General features: G+C 36.3%; 1 protein-coding gene across 21 annotated transcripts in view; it reads right to left on the bottom strand.

Annotated features, from left to right (window-relative positions):
* IQCM (IQ motif containing M) overlaps positions 1-22,689 on the bottom strand; it is a 464,883-nt gene that overhangs the window by 195,949 nt on the left and 246,245 nt on the right. For all 21 annotated transcript variants that reach the window (XM_054683879.2, XM_054683878.2, XM_054683880.2 and 18 more), the window contains 3 exons: positions 17,125-17,323; positions 6,588-6,732; positions 2,182-2,316 (listed from right to left, as the gene is read on the bottom strand). In XM_054683879.2, the coding sequence (XP_054539854.1) occupies positions 2,182-2,316; positions 6,588-6,732; positions 17,125-17,323 (479 nt within the window). The remainder of the gene's footprint in view (positions 1-2,181; positions 2,317-6,587; positions 6,733-17,124; positions 17,324-22,689) is intronic.

The following is a 22,689-nucleotide window of genomic DNA, read 5'->3' on the forward strand; positions in this document are numbered from 1 at the left end:
CATACATGTGCATGTGTCTTTATAGCAGCATGATTTATAATCCTTTGGGTATATATACCCAGTAATGGGATGGCTGGGTCAAATGGTATTTCTAGTTCTAGATCCCTGAGGAATCGCCACACTGTCTTCCACAATGGTTGAACTAGTTTACAGTCCCACCAACAGTGTAAAAGTGTTCCTATTTCTCCACATCCTCTCCAGCACCTGCTGTTTCCTGACGTTTTAATGATTGCCATTCTAACTGGTGTCAGATGGTATCTCATTGTGGTTTTGATCCGCATTTCTCTGATGGCCAGTGATGACAAACATTTTTTCAAGTGTCTTTTGGCTGCAGAAATGTCTTCTTTTGAGAAGTGTCTGCTCATATCCTTTGCCCACTTTTTGATGGTGTTGTTTGTTTTTTTCTTGTAAGTTTGTTGGAGTTCTTTGTAGATTCTGGATATTAGCCCTTTGTCAGAGGAGTAAATTGCAAAACTTTTCTCCCATTATGTAGGTTGCCTGTTCACTCTGATGGTAGTTTCTTTTGCTGTGCAGAAGCTCTTTAGTTTAATTAGATCCCATTTGTCAATTTTGGCTTTTGTTGCCATTGCTTTTGGTATTTTAGACATGAAGTCCTTGCCCATGCCTATGTCCTGAATGGTATTGCCTAGGTTTTCTTCTAGGGTTTTTATGGTTTTAGGTCTAACATTTAAGTCTTTAATCCATCTTGAATTAATTTTTGTATAAGGTGTAAGGAAGGGATCCAGTTTCAGCTTTCTACATATGGCTAGCCAGTTTACCCAGCACCATTTATTAAGTAGGGAATCCTTTCCCCATTTCTTGTTTTTGTCAGGTTTGTCAAAGATCAGATGGTTGTAGATGTGTGGTATTATTTCTGAGGGCTCTGTTCTGTTCCATTGGTCTATATCTCTGTTTCGGTACCAGTACCATGCTGTTTTGGTTACTGTAGCCTTGTAGCATAGTTTGAAGTCAGGTAGAGTGATGCCTCCAGCTTTGTTAAAAAGTGGTATTATACACAATGGACTGGTATTCAGTCTTTAAAAATAAGGCAATTTTGTCATTTGTCACAATAAAGATGAACTTGGAAGACATTATGTTAAGTTAAATAATCCAGATATGGAAACACAAATACTGTGTAGTCTCACTTATATGGGAAATCTATAAAAGTTGATATAAAAGCATAGAGTTGGATGGCACTTGCCAGGGCTGAGGGTTGGAGGCAATTAAGGAGATGTTGGTCAAAACATACAAACTTTTTGTCTTTCAGTTTGAAAGACAAATAAGTTCTGGGGATCTAATGTACAGCATGGTGACTGTCGTTAATACTGTATTGATTACCTGAAATTAGCTAGGAGAATAGTTCTTATGTGTCCTCACCACACACTCACACTTACATACACAAACAGTGACTATGAATGGTGATGGATATATTGATTAATTTCATTGTGGTCGTCATTACACAATGCATATGTATCCCAAATCATCATATTACATCTTTAATATAAACCATTTTAATTTGTCAATTATACTTTGACAAAGCTGGGGAAAAAAGAAAGAAAAGCTGAAAAGAATCTTAAAATATTAAAGGAAAATTCATTGAGATTTTCTCATACTTTTGTGACAATTTACATCCCCTTATTAGTCTTTAGAGAGAAATCTTGCTCAATTTAAATTATTAAATATTCTCATAAACAATATTTTTCATGTATTATTCAGAAAAGAAATGATTTTCTGTGAAAGTCTATTATATTGAAATAGCTTACAATGTTTATACATTTTAACTTGACCGTGTTCTCCAATACCAAATCTAACTATCCAGGAGAAAGCCTCCTAGCATCAGTATTTAAAATATGATGGTTTAAAATATACTCAGCTTGATGTAACTTATTTTATATCCAAAAATACTTAAAAACTATAAAAATGAAAACCACCTCTTCCATCTTCCTCCAAAAAAACCTGTATTGCATTAACTTCTTTTAACCTACTTTTCAAATATTTTCCTTCACAAATATTAAGATCAGATGCAAAGAAATTTGAGGGAAAGCACTTACACAAAAAGTTTAGTAAAAGTAAGGGAAGGAATGAAGAAAGGAAGAGAACAACTAAGGAAAGTTGGGAAAGAGAAAAGAAAGAAGTTGAAAGGAAAAGAAGGGGGGAAAAAAGAAATGAGAAACTACTCACCTTGATGGACCAGGTCCCAAGTATCATCAACTTGTTTCTGAGTTGGGAAATGACCACAGTCACTGAAGAAATTGGGGAGCTCACTTCTTTCAATTTTTGGCCAATCTTCCCTCTTAGCAAACATTATTTCATAGACTAAAAGGACAAAAATGTAAAAGAAAATATTTTTTTAAACAATACATCAAGTAAAAACTTTAACTCTAGCTTTATTTTCCTGTCTACCAGTAAGTCTCCATGATTAGTCTAGCACTATATCAACCTTCTGGCAAAGGTTAGAAGGAAGTGGGCATGTTTCTCTCTCCTCACATTCCGCAGTAGCGAAATTTTTACTTGATTCCCCAAGATGAATACTGGCATCTTCTATACTGACTTCATGACAATTGACCATAAATCCTATAATGTCAACTCAACCATGTCATAAGACATAGTTTTTATGTCAGGACTTCTGAGGACCTGACACCTACTGATCCATTTCACTCTTCATTGTTTATTAGCTGCTCTACTTTTTTCATCTCTTTTTGGCTTTTACTCACATTCTAACTACTTAAAAATTGGTAATTCCACTTTGGATGGCTTATTCTGTTTCTAAAGTTGGCCCCTAATTGGGAGCAATGTCTACTTTTTGCTCACTAACTTCATGTATTTCTACTTTCATATTTAAGATACTTTGTCACTCCTGGCTCAAGACTACCATAGAAAACCACTCAGTTGGGCCACCTATCACTTATCTCCCATACTTGACTTTAGAAAGGAGTTAGATAATGAGCAAGAAAATTGATGCATACATTTCATAAGTGTAGTTTTCCATAAATAATTTCTTTTTTTCTTTTTTCAAAAAACTGACACTGAGTTTCTACTTTGAAATATGTTACATTTAACCCCATGAATTGTATAATTGTATCCTGTAAATGTTGATTGTGTAAGTCAACATTTATAGGATGTCAGGGACTGCTCAAATACAGGTTTAGCTCTGGCTGCCAATGGCAAAAGGCACCAAGGTGGTTTCTAACAGAAGTTATATCATCCTGGCACTCAACCACATGGATTTCAGTTTTTCTATTCATTCATTCATTTAGCTGAGGGAGATAGCTATGAGACATCAACAGATTCAAGACATATTTAGTGATTGTCTAAATATGAATAGCTATTTGAGATCCTAAAACACAGCAGTAAAATAAATGAAAATGTATATTTAGTGTATTTATGGCTATTTGTCTCTTTTGAAATAAGCAAACTAGAGCAGTTTCTTTCGGTGCCCCATCCATATCTCCTTGTCCTTACTTCTGTGCATGCTAAGTTGACTTTCAATTGCCAGCATCTGCATTCCATTGCCTAAGGGCTCCCTCTGGCTACAGGCCTTGACTCAACCCATCTATGCACCAAGCAGTGGGCCTCAACCACTGACTCAGGGGAGTTGGTTGATAAAGACCCAGCACTCAAGGCAAGTTGTTTACACTGTTTTTTCTGAGTTCCCTAGAGGGATTAAGCTTCAGTTGTCCACGTAGTAATTTGCTTGATATTGCACTCTTTTTTGACGCCTTTCCCTTCTGTCTCCTTTCTCCATTCCATTAACAGTATTGCCTAGGATAAACTCCCAAGCAAATTAGTTGTACTTGAATTATTGTCTCAGGATCTGATTCTAAACTAAAACAAAAAGAACATCACCTTTTACTTTTGTGATTAAGTAAATGTATTTCTCCTTGAAAAAGTATATAGACCTTTATTAGTATCTCCTTGAATTAATCACTTTATATGTTTCTCACAAGATAATATTGATGTACCTATTAATATTATGACTTTGAAACTGTATAATTGATAACAGTGCCCTTAACCTGTATATTATGCCCTATGAGCAAACTTTCAGCAACATGCAAGGAGAATTAGTATTCAAGGATGATATATTTAGGGTAAATATAAAACTTAAATCATGAAAATTGATGAAATTTTCTGATCATTGAAAGATGCTTAAAAAGTGTATAGGTAACTGCCAAATATCACCCAATTAGCCATCAACACACGGAAAGGATGAAGAATTTTCTAAGTAACATGAAGACAAATTAGAACTTGCAAATTCTGTCTCTATTGAGTTACTTTCCCCTCAATGTAAATGGATGCTCTGGTTGGTAATTCTTTAAATTATTCATTTACCAATTTCTGTTCTACTGTTCAGCTCCTATGTTGGACAGACCACCATCTGTCCTAACTGGACTCCTTTATTCTGTTTTTGCCACATGTTAGCCTATTCTCAACAAAATTACCAGAGTGATGTCTGCGACACAAGTTGCTTCATAGTCCTCTGTTCCCAATCCTCCAATGGCTTCCCAATTCTCTCAAGGTAAAATGCAATCGTCTATAAAGCTTGACATAACCTGTGCTCCCCACTACCTTTCCAATTTCATTTTGCTCTGCTGTCCAGTCACAAACTTCATTCCAGTAATACTAGTCTCCTGGCTTTCTCCAAGACTAGCCGCCTCCAAAGTAAGGCCTTTGTGCTTGCTGCTCCCTCTGCTTAGAACCTTCTTCCCCCATAGTCCACCTGGCTTATCCCTTACTATCTATAAGACTTTTACTGAAAAAGCTTCTCAGCTAGAAAGCACCAGAGTCCAGGCTGGAAAACAGAAATCACATTAATTATTTTTTTCAAACTGAGGGGATATTTTAGGATGCAAAAATATTGAAATCTGCATTACAAACTGAGAAGGAGAAATCATGGAAAGAAAGTAAAGCTACGAAAAATAAGCAACATTCCATAACGTTAAAAAATCAATTAAGTGATAGTTTGGGGTATGAAGAGAAGACTAATTGAGTAAAATAGTAGGAGCATTTTGGAAAGGATATGTGATTTGGAAGTCAGCAGCTAAAAATTAAAGTGGATGGAAAAGAAAATGGTCAGTGTAATAACTGTAAGGTTTTAGTATATATTTTGATAAGTATTATGAAATCAGTACATTCATATTAGATTATATAATATAAACTACTATTCATAAAAAAATACTAAGATCTTCCTGAATTTTCTACTAGTGGTATGGAGAGTTTACGGGCAAAAGTCTTAAAATCTGACTCTCACTCTCTCTCTCGGTTCTATAAGTAAAAGGAGTCCAAGTAGCTTCTTAATGGGAGAAGGATCTTCTCTATCACTGCCTCTCTCTCTCTCTCTTCTCGTTTTCTCATTCTTTCTTCTTCCTGTCTTCCCATCTCTCCAACACTTTGCTGCTTTCTGCTCTTTTCTCTAGAAACCAGGCTGTTGGGCTGGGCTGGATGAATTGATCCAGCAACCTCTGACTTATATAAAACAATCCCTCTCTCTTTTCTCTTTCTCCTCTCTCTCTGACTTCTTCCTCCCTCTACCTCTAGCCACAGAAAAGAAACTATTCTAACTCAAAGAGTTCTGGTTATCTGCAAATAGCTTTTAGCACATAATTTTATCATAACTTAATGAAAACTATCATTTTAACAAATATTTTTGAGCCCTTCTTATAAACCAGGCATTTGCTACATAGTGAGTATTTACTGATAAATATAACAGACATAATCCCTTTCTTCATGGAACTTACAGTCTTAAATGTAAAATAAATACTGTATGACTAGCTGAGACTACCTACATTTTCACATTTTTACCTATAAAGCAGTAAGACAATGATTCCAATTAAATATAACTTACTTGTGTCATTTTTTTAGTCAAGAAACTGGCTCTAATAATCTATCCTAATCCTAAGCAATACTGAATTCATTAAATATAAATATAAATTGGGATCTCTGAAAATTAAGATATAAATGAGATAATTTGTTCTATGAATATAATTCTAACACTAATAAGCAATGTGTTGTTTAGTAGGCTCGGTGTCCATTAACTATTATTCTGGTATATACAATTTTTCTTTGTGCAGCTACCCCTCCTCCAATGAACATAGTTTCTGTGCAACTCTCAAGCAGGATTCCCTACCTTCCCACTGCAAAGTGTTGGATTTATGATTCAAGCTATATGTATCAGTTGCTGTCTCCCTGGAATATGAATTTAAAGCATAGCAACAAAGAGTCTTTAGGTGGTAGGGGCTTATCTATCCCCCCAGAGGCAAATTGAGATTATCCCTTATTTCCTGCTCCCTAGATCTCTGAAGCAGTTGTGTTTCATATTCAGTCTGAAATCTAATTGTTTCACTATCTTTGCAATATTCTCCTGTTAAATTTCCTTTTTGCTTTGGATAGCTAAAATGAGTTTTCTGTTACTTGCAGAGGATCCAAATAAATTAATTCAAATATACAACATGCTAACTTAAAATGCAAATTGCTTACAGCAATATAAAATATAATCTACCTTTGCTTTCTACAGGTAATTATATTTCAAATTCCAATGGCTAAATTAACTCCAAACTTAAATTCAAACCAGAAGTGTCTGCATCACTTACATTTTTTTCGGTCCATCCACTCCTCTAGCTCTGCTAAGTTGAGAATTTGTCTTGTCCTCCAAAGACCATGTCGATATCTAACACGGTGGATTAGTCTGCCATACATGTTAATAACTGCTTTCATATCCGGTCCATGATCCAAAGCCTACAAAGACAGAAAAGCTCCTTATATATTTCTGGTATTTATATTTAATTTGATTTTGCCTCTTTCATTTAGTCTATTTCACCTAGTTTCTAAGATTATGGGTGTATTTATTGTTTATTGCCTAGGTTGGCTAAATATACTCATTGTAGAGTAATATAATCTCCCTGAAGTTCAGAGATTTCCATTATGAATTGCTTTGTCATTATATATTCATACTTCCCATAGAATAGAGCTTCCAATATTGGCTTCTTTCACAGACACTTCCTATACTTGTGTCCAGATTTCCATAATATGTAGCCCACTCTGCCAGAAATGATGTAGTCTTATTAAGGTATTATTCTGTAATAGATGATTCTTGTCTAAGAAGTCCACTCTGGGTGCTTAAATCTTTGTCTCTTATTTCCTTGGGAAATTATACATTCATGTCCTTTACCTATTTTTCCCTGGGCTTTTTAAGGTTTTTTTGTTGTTGTTGATTTCTAAAAATCTCTTTGAATATTCAAGAAATTAACCCTTTTCAGCATATGTGCAAATTTTGTTTTATTAGTTTACCTGTGACTACATTCTTCTGTGTATGCATTTTCAACATTCCACCAGAACAGTTTTTTTATTAAAGTTTTAAATATTTACCTATTTCAAATTTGTTTTCTCTTTTCTAAAGAGCCATTCCCTTTTAGTTAACAAGTCAATTATTTTTACATTTTACATTTTCTGGCTTATTAATGTCTCTATATATCTTTATTAATTCCTTTCTAAATAATATTTAGATTTATTTTCCTGTTCTTGACTTCTTAAAGGCTTAATTTTTAAAATTTTCATTATTTCTTGTTTAGGAATGTGTTTACATTTACACATTTTTCGCTGAGTTGGCTTTCCTTTTCTGTGTTTTGCATACCGTATTATAAATGAAAAAAACTGAAGCAGAAAATCTTTAAAAACTTTCCCAAGGCCCCATAGCCAGTAAGTTGTATCATTGGTTTTGAAACTAGCATAGAGGCATTCCAGAGCCCACTTAATTGTATTCTACATTCCTTTTAATTTCGTGTTTTCATCCCTTTTTTTTTTTCTTGAGACGGAGTCTCGGTCTGTTACTAGGCTGGAGTGCACCTCTGCCTCCTGAGTTCAAGCGATTCTCATGTCTCAGCCCCTGGAGTAGCTGGGACTACAGGCACTCACCACCATGACCGGCTAATTTCTGTATTTTTGTAGAGGTGGAGTTTCACCATGTTAGCCAGGATGGTCTCGATCTCCTGACCTCATGATCTGCCCACCTCGGCCTCCCAAAGTGCTGGGATTACAGGCATGAGCCACCGCACCTGGCCGTGTTTGCATCCATTCTACAAGATTTTTTGTTTGTTTGTTTGTTTCCTAGCATATTTCATATTACACATTAATTTTTTCTTTTCTTTTCTTTCTTTCTTTTTTTTTGAGACAGAGTGTCGCTCTGTCGCCCAGGCTGGAGTGCAGTGGCGCGATCTCGGCTCACTGCAAGCTCCACCTCGCGGGTTCACGCCATTCTCCTGCCTCAGCCTCCAGAGCAGCTGGGACTACAGGCGCCCCCCACCACGCCCGGCTAATTTTTTGTATTTTTAGTAGAGACGGGGTTTCACCGTGTTAGCCAGGATGGTCTGGATCTCCTGACCTCGTGATCCGCCTGCCTCGGCTTCCCAAAGTGCTGTGATTACAGGCGTGAGCCACTGCACCCGGCCCATATTACACATTGTTTTTCTTGTTTCTGTCGTGTTATTTTCTGTTTATGTGAAATAATATTTTTTGTTTATTTGAATGAAAAATTAATTAGCATAATTTTATTACCCTCCTCTTCTCCTTTCTCCTTCCATCTAATAGCAGATTCTGGATGTTTGCTAATGTCTCTCAACATTTAATAACATTTTTCAATGTGTATTTTTAATCTGCCTTTTGTTCAATAGGCTTTTTTTAAAAAATAATAAATTGATCGCACTTTTGGCACATTCCCTACATATGAATCTTAGTGGGAGGCAGAACTCACTTCCCACAATTTGAAGCCAAAAGTCAGGTGCTCATGACTCATACCTCTTCTGTTGCTAGGATGCACACACGTGAACTTCACCCATTATCTCCACCAATCCCAAACTTTGAATGGAAACAAATAATGCTTTTAAGAGTGAAACAGTGGGAAATCTATTTGTGTGATAGAGTAACTGTAGTACCAATATACGTTTTTCAAGGGCAGCATTTGTAAACTCAGGAACACCCTTGATTCAGTGTCTGCATCAAACTCTTTCTGTATAGGATTTGGCTGGATTACTGGGAGCTACCCAGCCTTTACTATTCCTTTATGTTTATGAACTTAGTTCTCTAGACCTCTGTACAGTATCCTATTCAACATCTTTCTGCTTAAATCTATAAGTGGATTTCTTTTGCTTATAATTAAGAATCAAGCAGTTTTTTGATTGTATCTTTAAAACCTGAATAGAAAACTTCCCTCTAAGAATGTGCTACTTGGATAGATGATGTTTCTGAGAAAAGGAAGGGCATTGGGCAACCACCGACTTCAATTTGAGTACCTTTTCCTCTGAATGTAACAACTCTTTTGGGGAACACAACCTATCTTCTAAGGGAGCCCTTTTCAGATCTCAGGCATTTGGAAGGTTACCTAGGGCGTTTCATGGTTAGGAAGTTGAGCCAGAGAAAATGACAATGGTCCATCCATGTGGTTTTTATTACAGGGAGTGTCCCTCCCAGGCTTTCGCATGGAAATATGCTTCAGCTATTGTGCTAGTACATTTCAGCATGTAAATCTTTCACTATAAGTCTAAATATTTCTCAAGGTAGAATTTATCAGAAAAAAGTACAAATTTCTACTTACAACAGCAATATTGCAATATAAAGAGTTATTATAAATTACTGATTATAATATTCCAATTTCTGTTATCTTAATGGACAAATGTATTATACTTATCAACATTTAATAAAATTTTCCGGTATTTATTTCAGTTTGTTTTTGCTTGATATGGTCATGTCTTTTTTTTTTCTTAAGTAATTTATTCATTGTTTGGAGAATTCCACCATCATATGACCCTTAGTAGGACTTAATTTCCGTTAGTGTGTTTCTTACCAGTTTGTAAGAGATTTTTATATGTTAGGCTTTTTTAAACTTTGTGTCATATTTCAGCCATTATTTTGCCAGTTTGACTTTTAAATTTGAAAAAAGATTCTATAGACCTATAAGAAGATATCTTGACCACATTTGTTGATTGAAGTCTCACCTTGTCTAAGCATTTAGGTATGAAAATATCAAAAAAATCTTTATTCAAAAGCCTTATAAAAACAAAAGGGAAAATGTTTTAAAATGGCAAAACCTATACACAGTGAAATAAAAATTGAACATTCTAAATAGTTATCTCGATCGCACACACATAAACACACACTTACAAATATACAAGCCACAAATACCATTAAGTGTGAATCTTATATTCACTTCCCCATCCACTAAGAAACTAGCGAAGACCTTATCCATGCATAGCTACTGGACATGTGTCTCTCCTAGATTTGGTTCCTCTTGCCCTCTTTCAGGCCTCTCCTCTGTGTCACTGTTGCTAGCTGTACTCATTTTGATCTGAGTCAAAGAGATTATTTTTACTGCTACCTGAAGCATATGCCTCAATCACTCTATGTCTAATTGCTCAGTATAGAAACTGTTAAATAAACATTCTTGGTCAACTTTATCATTAAATATAAATAAAAATATATTGTTTTCTCCCAGTGTACTCTGAAAAATGTTAAATAGCAGCTCCTGATTGCCATAGAAAGGGTGCCTCTCTATAGACCGTGGTTCTTGGCTTCATGTCTCCGATGTGAGCTCACCCGGATTAGCTCTACTAGCGTCAGGTGGGAGTATTATCTAGCCTTGGCTTTCGGCAGGAAACTCCAGTGTTCATGTTGAGCCTGATCTGAGAAAAGACTTCACCATTTGCAATAATTGGACACTTCTGGTACCAGAATGGCCTCGTTTTATAGTGCTCTGGAGCTAGACAGCCTTATGTTTGATTCTCAGAATTCATTCTCAACTATGTCACTTGCAAGATGTCCAATTTTGGGTAATTATGTTACATCTCCATGCCTCATTTTTCATAATTACTAAAGAAAATTATACAACCTGGAGAAAAGCTACTACTCCAATTCTTGATCACCAACCTCAATGGGGTTCTCAAAGTGGCCTGGAATTTCATGCACGCTTTTTAAGGCATCTCTCTGCCATTTTCTGTATTACCTCAATCTCCTCGAACATTCAAACCCATCTAAATGCTTACTCTCACCAAATGGCCCAATTCCTTACTTCACAAAGGAAGAAAAAACAATTAGTTTATTGCAACCCCAACTTCCCACCGGCAAGTCTAAACACTTAGCTGCATCTACACACCTTCTTCTCCTGCAACAATGGAGAAATATGTTTCCTCTCACTTAACGCTAATCTTGTCAAGTAAATTAGAAATCCACCCCCTCCAATCTCCTTAAAGTCCGTATAATATGGATTATCTTCATCTTTCTTGTATTGACAACCTTTCCCTCTTACTGGCTTCTTCCAATGAGCATTTAAGCATACATAAATATTTTTTATCTTAAACTATCCTTCTCTAAACTTCATAGTGCCTCAATTTATCTACTGCAGATGTTTTAACTGCATGAACTTACTGTTTCTAAAGCCAGAAAATTCTGTCTACCAGCATTGGAGACTATGGATCTAACACTTTTCCTTGTACTGCCTTTCAAGTTCCTTGATCTAGCACATTCTGGTTTTCTTCTTACCTCTCTGGTTACTACTTTAGTGTTTGTGGAATACTCATCTTCTGCTTCCCCTTGAATACCAACCAGTTTCTCTCAATCTTTCTTTTTATGATTCTCTCTTTACTCTATATAGTCTCCCTAGACAATGACATTGACTTTCATGGCTCCAGTTAGTAGCAGTAACAATGATTCTCAAATCTATGGGTGGTGGCAGGTTTCAAGGAGGGCATCCTTGGTCAGGGAGCTGCATCAGCATATTTAGAAGAGGTTTCTCAAATTTCAAATCCCTCCTGGCCACAAAATGCTGTTATGTATCCTTCACTCTCTTGAAAATAATTTATTAAAAACATGTATTAGGCTCCTAGTATGGGCCAAGAATGTACAAGACTTTGCGAATAGATTAAAGATCAGGAAAGATAAAATTTCTGTTTTTAGGGAGTTACATTTTAGTGAAAGGAGCAATAATCTAATAAACAAGTATATGTTAGGTGATAGTAAGTGCCATGAAGAACAATAAAGTGTTTTAAAAGAGACAGGGAGTGATTAGAGAGTTATTTTCTACAGGTTAGTATGGGGCAGCTTTTCGATAATGTGACAATGAGCAGAGACCTGAATGAAGTAAAGGAGCATCACCTGGGGGAAGAGCTTTCTCAGAAATATGATGAGATTCATTGCCAAAATGAGGTACTTTTATAGATGAGAGGGTTTTACATTCTTCTTCCGTGAAAGAATTTAAGAACTACTGATAAATCCCAAGTCTTTCTATATGGCCCAATTCCTTTCTGAATTTTGGACCCATATACTCAACTGCTTCCCAGACATCTCAAGGATTTCCCACAGAAGTTTTAAACTCAGTGTTGAAAACTGGACTCAGTGTTAAAAACACACACACAGTGTTGAAAATTGGACTCTACCTTCGTTCCTTTCTTCTGCTCCCTCTTGCCTGCCCTTTCCCTTAAATTCCGCATTTCTCAACCGTACACCAGATTGCTCAAGACAAGAACCTGGGAATCATTCTTGACTCCACCCTCTTCCTTATCTCCAAATACAACCAAACCCAAAGTCCTATCAACTGTCCATTTCCCCATCACCACCATGCACTGGATTACTGAAAAAGCATACTAGTTGTTTTACCTCCATTTTGTCACCCTCTCCTCCCAATCCATTGTCCAAAGTCAGTAATTTTTCAAAAATACAAATCTATTGGTGTCACTGATCTATTTTAAAGGCATCCGTTCTCAGACACCAAGTATAAACTCCTTATTAAGTTTTCTAAGAACGTTATTAATCTGATTCCTACCTTCAGCTTCCTTTACTGCCATTGTCCTCCCAGCTATGCCCCAGCCCCTTAAATGTAAATAGCTCACCTAAGCTCATTGATATTGTCTTTCCCGTGCCTCTCAGCCTCCCAGTATACCTGACAAAATAAAGCCTCACCCTCCAGATCTCAGTTTACTGGTCTTATCCAATTGCCACATCAAACACACTTGGGGTTAAATGGCCTTTCTAAATGCTCTAATGATACCTAAGACTTCTTTCAGTTGTTTGCATTGCTCACTAGACTATGTATGCTCTTCACACACCAGGCAGGAAATTGGACCCAGTATATAGTAACTATTATCAAATCAAAAAATACATATGTTATTGAATAAATGAACATAGGTCTCCAGGTACTTGTGAGTGTTAGCACACGTTATGTAATAAAACTGTTCTATACAACAGGAGTCCCCAACCAACTGGTCTGTGGCCTGTTGGGAACCAGGCTTCACAGCAGGAGGTGAATTGTGGGTGAGAGAGCATTACTGCCTGAGCTCCTTCTCCTGTCAGGTCAGTGGCAGCATTAGATTCTCATAGGAGCTAGAACCCTATTGTGAACTGCACATGCAGGGGATCCAGGTTGTGTGCTCTTAATGAGAATCTAATGCCTGATGATCTGAAGCAGAACAGTTTCATCCTGAAAATATCCCTGCCCCTGCTCTGGTCCATGGAAAAATTGACTTCCACAAAACTGGTCCCTGGCACCAAAAAGGTTGGGGATCGCTGCTATACAAGGTGACCTGTCCTATAGGCTTCATGAATAGATTCAGATTTTGTTATTATTTCTGTTTTGTTCTTTTGAGATAATGATAGGAAATTCCTACTTTATCAAATTTTCAAAGAATTCTATAACCTCCAAAATATTGAAGACCATGGAGTTATTCTTATGGTAATATTGAAACTCAGATTCTCCAGGGCTGTTCCAAATTTATTGATTCAACAAATATTTATTAAAAGCCAATTTCAAACACTTTTTATTATTGTAGCTATCAACCATTCCAATGTCCTGGAATTTCAACATTTTTAGCCAATAGCAATAGAATATATTTAATTTAGGATTAAAACTTTAAAATTATAAATATTTAGAGAAAAATATTGAAATTAAGTAAGAGCCTAGAAGCGTTACATCGAGGGACATACCCTGTTTTGTGTCTTTATAATTTTTAATATCATTATTACTTATACCAAAACACATGCAAACAAACAGCACAAAAATTTTTAAAGGAAAAGGACATTTTTAATTGGGGAAAAAATATTCATATTAAAATATAGCAATCTCTGTGGTCTTTCGATGTATGACGGGTAAGATAATTTGATGCTGCTTCACTATTTCCAAAGAATTTCAAACTAAATTTTTCATAGGGAATGGAAATTGTACAGTCTCTTGAGTAATCTTAAACTTCTAGCAGACATTCTAGCAGACACTGTCCACAGCAACAAACTCTGAAGCGGCAGTAAAGCAATATGACTATGGAAGTCTCCCAGTGGAGGGACTGCCACAGTTCTGACAATTATCCAGTGATTTGCTGTGCACCCTCTACAGCAGAAAGTTATCAAGAATTCCCCCAACAGCAACCCTTCACACAGGCACAGTCTAGGAAACTTACTATTAACTGCATTACAGGCTGTCACACCAGGATTTTGACAGTAGGCAAAACAACTTTAACCACATCAACAAAGCAATCATCCAACAGACAAAGCACCATGCCAATGATGGAATAAAAAAGAAAATCAATGATCATAACAAATTTTATAACCAAGTAAAAGTCAACAATCTACTTTATATTGGCTCTGATCCTTTAAAAAGTACTTTTTTATCTCAAATTCTATCTCCGTATAGAAATTCAGCATTTTCCTTATCAATTAACCCACTCCTTTTCACCCTCATCTTTGGCCCATTCTTTCTCTCTCAATTTTTTAGATTCATTTTTGTGCCAGAGGTTATGAATGATTCTACAATTATTTCTGATATTAGGAAATGCTATAATTAAATTATATAGCATGTATCAAATGTGTGTAGACAGAACTTTAAGGATGTGTATGTGTGATCTCCTTAGACTGCCATGATAAACTTCTACAATTATATCAATTCATCCACTCAATAGGTATTTGTGGAGTGCCTACATATAATCAAATACAATAGGTATTTGTTGAGTGCCTACTACATACTAAACACCATTCTAGGCATTTGAATACAGAAACAAACAAGACAGATACCTGTCTTCATGGAGTTTGCAATCTATCTAGCCAAACTGAAAAATATATGTATACAAACAGATAAACAAGAAAAAATAGTAGACCATACATGCATACAGTTAAAGTGATGGAGTATATATTATGTGTCAAGATAGTCTGTGGTGCTATGAATAGAAAAATAAAGAGTACGTACTTCCAAATAAGTCATATAAACCATACTGTCCATATCAAACATGTAAACAGATGACAACAATCTAAAGAACTGGCACAATAATGACCAGAAAAATGGAGAGATCAGCTCTGCTTGATGGACCAGAGAGGGTGTCTAAGTTAATACACTTTAGGAAGATCTTGAAAGATGAATTGGAGTTTATCAGAAGATAAGGAAGGCAGAGGAGAGAACAGCATGAAAATATAAGATGACAAGAAACAATCAAGATTTGCAGTTTGCTAAAACACAGAGAATGTGTCAGGGGGTATCATGTGATGAAGCTTAACAAAAGGCAAGAGCCAAAACAGGGAGGTCGTGTGTACTATGTTATAGTTCCTACTATATCCTGTAAGCAATATAGGTCTTCAAAAAGATTGTAAGAAATGGAATAAGGTAATAATAGTGGAATTTTTCAAATATGGCACATGGCAGATAGATTTGACAGAAGTAGGTCTGTAGGCATGGAGATCAATTAGGAAACTATTGCAATTCTTCATGTAAGGGTAGATGAATGGAAGTTCTGACAAGAAGCACAAAGAAGAGCAGTTCAACAAATGTCATGAAAGTGGAACCAGTTGAATATGGGAGTGAAAAAGTTGAAAGAATCTAAGAGACATCCAGGTTTATGGCTTGAACAATGATTGGTAGAACAGTTTATCAATATAGATAGTTACAGAAAAGAAAGAGCTTTGTGGAGTAAGAAAATTAGTTCATTTCTCATTTTGGAGAAATTTAAGTCTAATTTAACCATGGATCTGTCAATGTCTTAGACAGACATGGGTTTGAATTCTAGCTCTTTCACTTACCAGCTGTTTGACTTTGGGCAAATAATTTGCTTCATTATTTTCAGCAATGAAATAGATATAGCAGCTACCTTACAAAATTATGGGATTAAGTATATGGAGTGTTTACCTTTTGCCAGAGTTTTACGTGTATTATCATGTTTAATCAGAACTACATATGTGATTCCCATACATATTAATTTATACGTTAGTACATGTAAAAATTTATACCCAGAGATAGGCAGATGGATTAACTCTAACAGTATCACCACATTGTCAGAGAAATGTGTTCAGGATGCCTACTGCAAATCTATTCCAGAGGTTTTTCCCAGAAGATCAAGGAATTGGAGTGGGCACTACTAATCTATTTTATTTATAGCTGATTTCCCAAATTCCTTATTAGCAGTAAAACTTTAACCCTTTAAGGTGAGGACATTTAGGATTCTCTCAAAGGTTTTCCAAGATGGACCCACTTAGGTTCGTCTGCATTTGCCCAGCCATAATGGGTGTGCATTATTTATTTTAAAAATCAGGATTGCAATCTATGAAAGTTGACCAGGTAGATATTTGTATATGTGTGTAATTCTTTTGAAATTGGACATTTATGCACTGCAAGAGTACCCAGGAGTGTGGGAAGTGAAGGAAAGTTGCTCTAAACAGAAAATGAACAGACAGCAAAGAAGAAACAACTTTAGTGCAAAGTTATTTCAAAATATCCTTGTTTAAGAATAGGTGGTCCCAGAATTGCTAAGTTAAGGATAAGTGAGGCCTTTTGTTCAGAGTCTCCAACTTTGCACAGCCTAAAAACTGTCATCATAACAGATTATTCATCACATTTTCTTAAAGTATGTACACTAAAAATTAGCTGGATGTGGTGGCAGGCACCTGTAATCCCAGCTACTCAGGAGGCTGAGGCAGGAGAATCGCTTGAACCCAGCAGGCAGAGGTTGCAGTGAGCCAAGATCATGCCATTGCACTCCAGCCTGGACAACAACAGCAAAACTCTATCTCCAAAAAAAAAAGTATGTACATTGACCAGATGACTATTCAAAATTCTACTGAATTGAATCTAATGAGAAATTTTAAACACATTATAATATCTGATGGATATCTTACCTTGGTCATTACTCTTTGCAATCTTTTCCGTTCAAGCCATCCCCTGACATGTGCCTGCATGATGGTGACCATTCTAATCAATTTTGGGGTAATCATGAATTTTTTTCTTTCTCGGAACACTTGGAAGATTTCTATGTGTGGTCCAATTCTTTTAACTTTACTGTCAAGTTTATCAGTTTTATTTGGAGTACCTTTTATCCTAAAAATAAAACAAATTTCTTATTACACATAATATGAAAAATTAACACTTCCACAAACAGTTTTAAATTATTTCAATGATGAATACATTGAAATAGGAAATATATTATAACTTGTACATAGACTTCAATGTATGATATCACCAGGACATGTCAATAAGGACCTCCAAAGAAGGTTGAATATGCCAAGACCAATATTACATGGATAAAACTAACCTTCTAATGAAAAGAAATCCAAAAGAAAGTGAATTTGTCAGTCTATCTACAACTACTCCAAAGAGAATGTTTTCATATGACACGGCAGTTTAGTTCAAATAATTTTCCTGTCCCAGAAGCTATTTTAAACTACAGAGTACTTCAAAATTATTTAATTATTTGGCACTGATATGCTGTTAACCAAACGTCATCAGAAAAGTAACTTTGATTCAAATGCTTTGAATTGAGAGTCTCTGTACTATGGTGGTAGGATCATGGCCTATAGGATCAGCAGATGGGAAAGGTGATACTGCAAACGATGACCAGTCTGAAATACGGCTATGGGTGACTGTGGTAGTTAATAATGAGTGTCAACTTGACCAGATTGAAGGAACAAAGTATTGATCCTGAGTGTGTCTGTGAGGATGTTGCCAAAGGAGATTAACATTTAAGTCAGTGGGCTGGGAAAGACAGACCCACCCTTAATCTGGGTGGGCACAATCTAATCAGCTGCCAGTGCAGCTAGAATATAAGCAGGCAGAAAGATGTGAAAAGACAGACTGGCCTAGTCTCCTAGGCTATATCTTTCTTCCATACTGGTTGCCTCCTCAAACATCAGACTCCAAGTCCTTCAGTCTTGAAATCCGACTGGCTCTCCTTGCTCCTCAGCCTGCAGACGGCCTATCGTGGGACCTCCTTATGGTCATGTGAGTTAATACGTAATAAATTCCTATATATATATATATATATATATATATATATATTCCATTAGTTCTGTCCCTCTAGAGAACCCTAATACAGTGACCCTAGCAGCAATTAATAACATTTGAGAAAACTGAAGATTTACTACCATTAACAGATTATCTGTAATCTTGGTAACCTTGTGTCAGCTTTTTCTTTATATGTATATACCTGTTATGTTTTACATATGATAGCCAGTTTTTTTCAAAGTCTTCCAAAGTCCAAAGTCTAGTTCTCTTGCAATTTTTGGCATATAAAAATGCTTTCTTCTTCTTAATGTTTTTATTTCTGCCCTCTCACAAATGGAGTTCCACTGACTGAGATGCCCAGGTCAATTCATTCACCAGGGCTGAGTCTTGCCCCAAAAATGATCTGTACCTACACCTCTGAATCCCAGACCCAAGTTTCTTGATTCTCAGAGTGAATCTCTGACTCACATTCACTCTGTTTTTGCATATTTTCTTAGTCTGTTTTATTTAATTTTTATGTTGTTTATTCTTAAGTCTTGTTCTGTTTTGTACATGGCTATTATTTTTATTCTCTTGGTAACTGAAATGTGGAGTATGATTTTGATTATTTGACCCAGCCACAAAGTCTCTGTTCGGTGGTAGATGGCAGGAAATCCCAGTTCTGTCTTTTCATATTTGTCTTTCTGTAGTTATTCTTGAAGCTTGTACTATCTCCTGATATTCTCTATATTGTATGTCATTTGAACACTAGCATAACACCATTTTTGAACACTAGTTTGAATATCATTCAAGAGAAAATTTCCCACCCACTAGAATGGAGATCAGCCCCAGATTAAGACATTTTCATAAGAAGAATTTGTTGATCTTTTTTACTTCCTGACCTTCCTACTCCCAAGTAGCTGCAATGAACCAGTGAGATTTGTTGAAGCACAGAAAATTGTGCTGTATATTTATTTTTGACCTATATCTAAACATGTATAACTGAGGCTGCTAGTTCTCTTTGTGTCTATGTGTGTAAATGAAAAAAAAGTCCTTTTCTTCTTTGCAAAACGAAATAAATTAGCCTTGTACAATATTCTTATAACTGTAGCTCTTTTGTATCAGTGGCTGATTCATTCTATCATTTTCTTTCACTCTCTTGAAAATTTTTATAAATTACTGAGCCAAATATATATCATTTTGTACACTGAGGGATAGATGTCTTATTAAACAAAGCTGCCAGAAGAGCTGAAGAATAGGAAACAAAGTTTTGTATTTGTTTGTTTAAATTAAGGCTGATTTTGAATAGCTTAGAAAAGAGGCAGCTCTGCCTTCTAAGAGGATTTTTGCTTGGCTAATATAATAAATTTTACAAATGGGCATTGATGTATGAGACCAAGTGGAATGCAGGTGAAATGGTAATGATTACTTCTGGCTTGTCCGTAGCATCAAGATCTACTATGAAATCTAAGAGATTCTGAGTTGACATCTTTTTCTCATTTCTCTCAGAGGAAATAAGAGGACTGTTATAGAAATAGTTAAATACCCAAGCCAAAAAGTGAGGGAAGGTTTCATGTTCTAACAAGATGCAAATAGCAGAGGAATATGTGTGATGGTAGGGTGATATGTAATGTGTACTATTGAAGTGACAGCTCTAGGTCATTACAGGATTCTGGTCTCCTAAGTTGCCTTGAAAGGCACAGTTTTTAATCCTCTACTGAAAAGTTTGTGTGTGTGTGTGCATGTGTGTACACATGTACGAGAGAGAGAGAGAAAAGTGACAAAGAGAGAGAGACACAGACAACAGAGGCAGAGAGAGAATTGAAAGTTAATTGGGGTAAAAGCTGTAGCTAATATGAGTGATCAGAACTATATTACGTAAAAAATAAGAAGAAATGCAAGCATGTTTACAAAATGATGAATATGATTTGTCTGGTTTTCATAACAATTGAAAAGAAATGAATTTTATCTTAGGTCTGAAACAGATGTACTTTGATCAATACTATATCTCTAGATAATTGTAATGTTAAAGAAAAGACAAGAACAATTTATAGAAGTGAACAATTTATAGAAGTCTTGATGGAAAACAAATTGTATTTACAAATAATGAGTTTGAAAAGAAGCTAATACACTAAATTTTGACAATGGTAAATTTTGATGAGCTTAATCATAAAACAGAGAAATGCTTGTGAATCCTTAACTATAAAACATTACACAGGTGGTATATTTTAAAAGTAAAATTAGAATATGATATCACTTTTGTTACACTGACAAACTGATTTTTGATTACAGTTTGCTCTTAACATAGGGAAAACCATTCTGTGCCTTCAATATATTTTGCCCAAATATCAAAAAGTTCCTTTTATCACATAAGTATTCCTTTTATTGTGCTTGTGAATCTTTTTTCTCTTCTTCGTGACTTATTTGCAAAGTTTGGTATTCCTAACATTGAAAGTTACTTAGTTATTTGCGTCTCTGTTACTTCTTTTTTACTCAAAAGGCACCTGTGACTTCTGTTCATGTTTTACTTCATCTGACAATTTTTAAAATATTTTTCCCACATTCAAGTTCCAAATTTTATTTTATTATTATTATCCTTTTTCCAGACAGAGTCTCACTCTGTCACCCAGGCCGGAGTGCAGCAGTGCGATCTACTCTCACCACAACCTCCGCCTCCCGGGTTCAAGCAATTATCATGCCTCAGCCTCCCGAGTAGCTGGGATTACAGGTGTGTGCCACCACACACAGCTAATTTTTTGTATTTTCAGTAGAGACGGGGTTTTGCTATGCTGGCCAGGTGGGTCTTAAACTCCTGTCCTCAAATGATCCCCTGCCTCCACCTCTCAAAGTGCTGGGATTATAGGCATGAGCCACAGTGCAGGGCCTCAAGTTGCAAATTAAAAAAATAAACAAACAAAACAATTATAATGTCTTTTTAACCTATCTTTTGGGTATCCCAGATGGCTTCAGGATCATACCAAAGATTTTCTTCTTCACTATATAAAAGGAGGGCTGCAAGACATGACAAGGTATGTCTTGTGTGGTTGTTATACAAATGTTATAACAATTTTATTTTTTTAAAGCTAAAGATGTTTCCTATATATTGGCCCTTATGTTTACTTCTGCATATTAGGACCATTGGCTCAAAAGCTTGCCAGCTCCGAATTCAAAATTCTTAGACATTCAGCTGTTTTAAATATGGCCCAAATAAGCATATTTTTAGCCGTTTAGAGTCTACTTGCTTTGCCTACACCATGAAATTGCTTCCAATATCTGTTAGACATCAATAAGGCACATCCTGGGGCTATAAAAGACCTCATGCCACTGCTGCTCTTTGGAGCTCAATGACCCAGAGATTCTCTATCCTGTGGTTGAGTGTCATCATCTAGACAGGGAAGTCCCCTCTCTGATTTCCCTCTCCCACAGGAGACCGCTACTCCTTCTGGGTAGTGGCTCCAGGTCACGGTCTCTGGAAGGCCTTTGCTGGGAGAGACCTCTCATGCAAACCTATCCATGTGCTGCCCAAATAAAGCTTGGTATGGGCTACTGCCACCTCAGGGTCATGTCTTTTCCTTGACAAGACTCATGATCCTTGACCTTGTTACAATGGTCCATATTTTTGTCTAATTCAATACTGTATTCAGGGCTGTCCTGTTTATCAAATCTCAAAATATAAAAAGAGGTGACTAATCAAGGAAAATTTTGGCCTAAGTTGAATATATAACAAATAAAATATTAATAAAGCCAGGTACAGTGGCTCCATGCCTGTTATCCCACCACTTAGGGAGGCTGTGGCAGGTGGATCATTTGAATCCAGGAGTTCAAGACCAGCCTGAGCCACAAGGTGAAACTCTGTCTCTACAAAAACGACTATGAAAAATTAGCCAGGCATGGTGGCACATGCTACCATGGGAGGCTGAGGTGGGAGGATTGCCCAAACCCAGGAAGTCAAGGCTGCAGTAAGCCATGAGTGTGCCATTGCACTCAGCCTGGGTGACAGAATGGGACCCTATCTCAAAATACACATGTACATATATATTTTTACATTAACATAAACATATTAGAAGCACAGTGCAGTATATTGATGGCCAATTAAAGCCTCCTTAAATCCATACCTTTGCAATGTGATTGTGCAGCCCTACTCATCAAGAGGTGGAGTCTATTCACCTACTCTAGGACTATGAGCTGGTCTTGTGAATCGGTCTAGCCAATAGAATCCAATGGAAGTGATAATGTGCCAGTTCTAACTATGTGCTTTAAGAGACTTTACACAGTTTCATTCTTTCAGAACCCTACATCTACATGACAATAAGCCAGCAAGTCTCTAAAGGATGAGAAGCCACATGGGGAAGAGAGAAGTTGTACCCACTAGCATGAGCCCAGGTCTGGACCAGATCATCATTATTGTTGCACAATAAATAATAAATAGCTGTTGTTTTAAGCCACTAAGTTTTGTGATGCCATTGTGGCAATAGATAACTGAT

Source organism: Pan troglodytes, chromosome 3 (genome assembly GCF_028858775.2).
Source record: "Pan troglodytes isolate AG18354 chromosome 3, NHGRI_mPanTro3-v2.0_pri, whole genome shotgun sequence".
Taxonomy (NCBI): Eukaryota; Metazoa; Chordata; class Mammalia; order Primates; family Hominidae; genus Pan; species Pan troglodytes.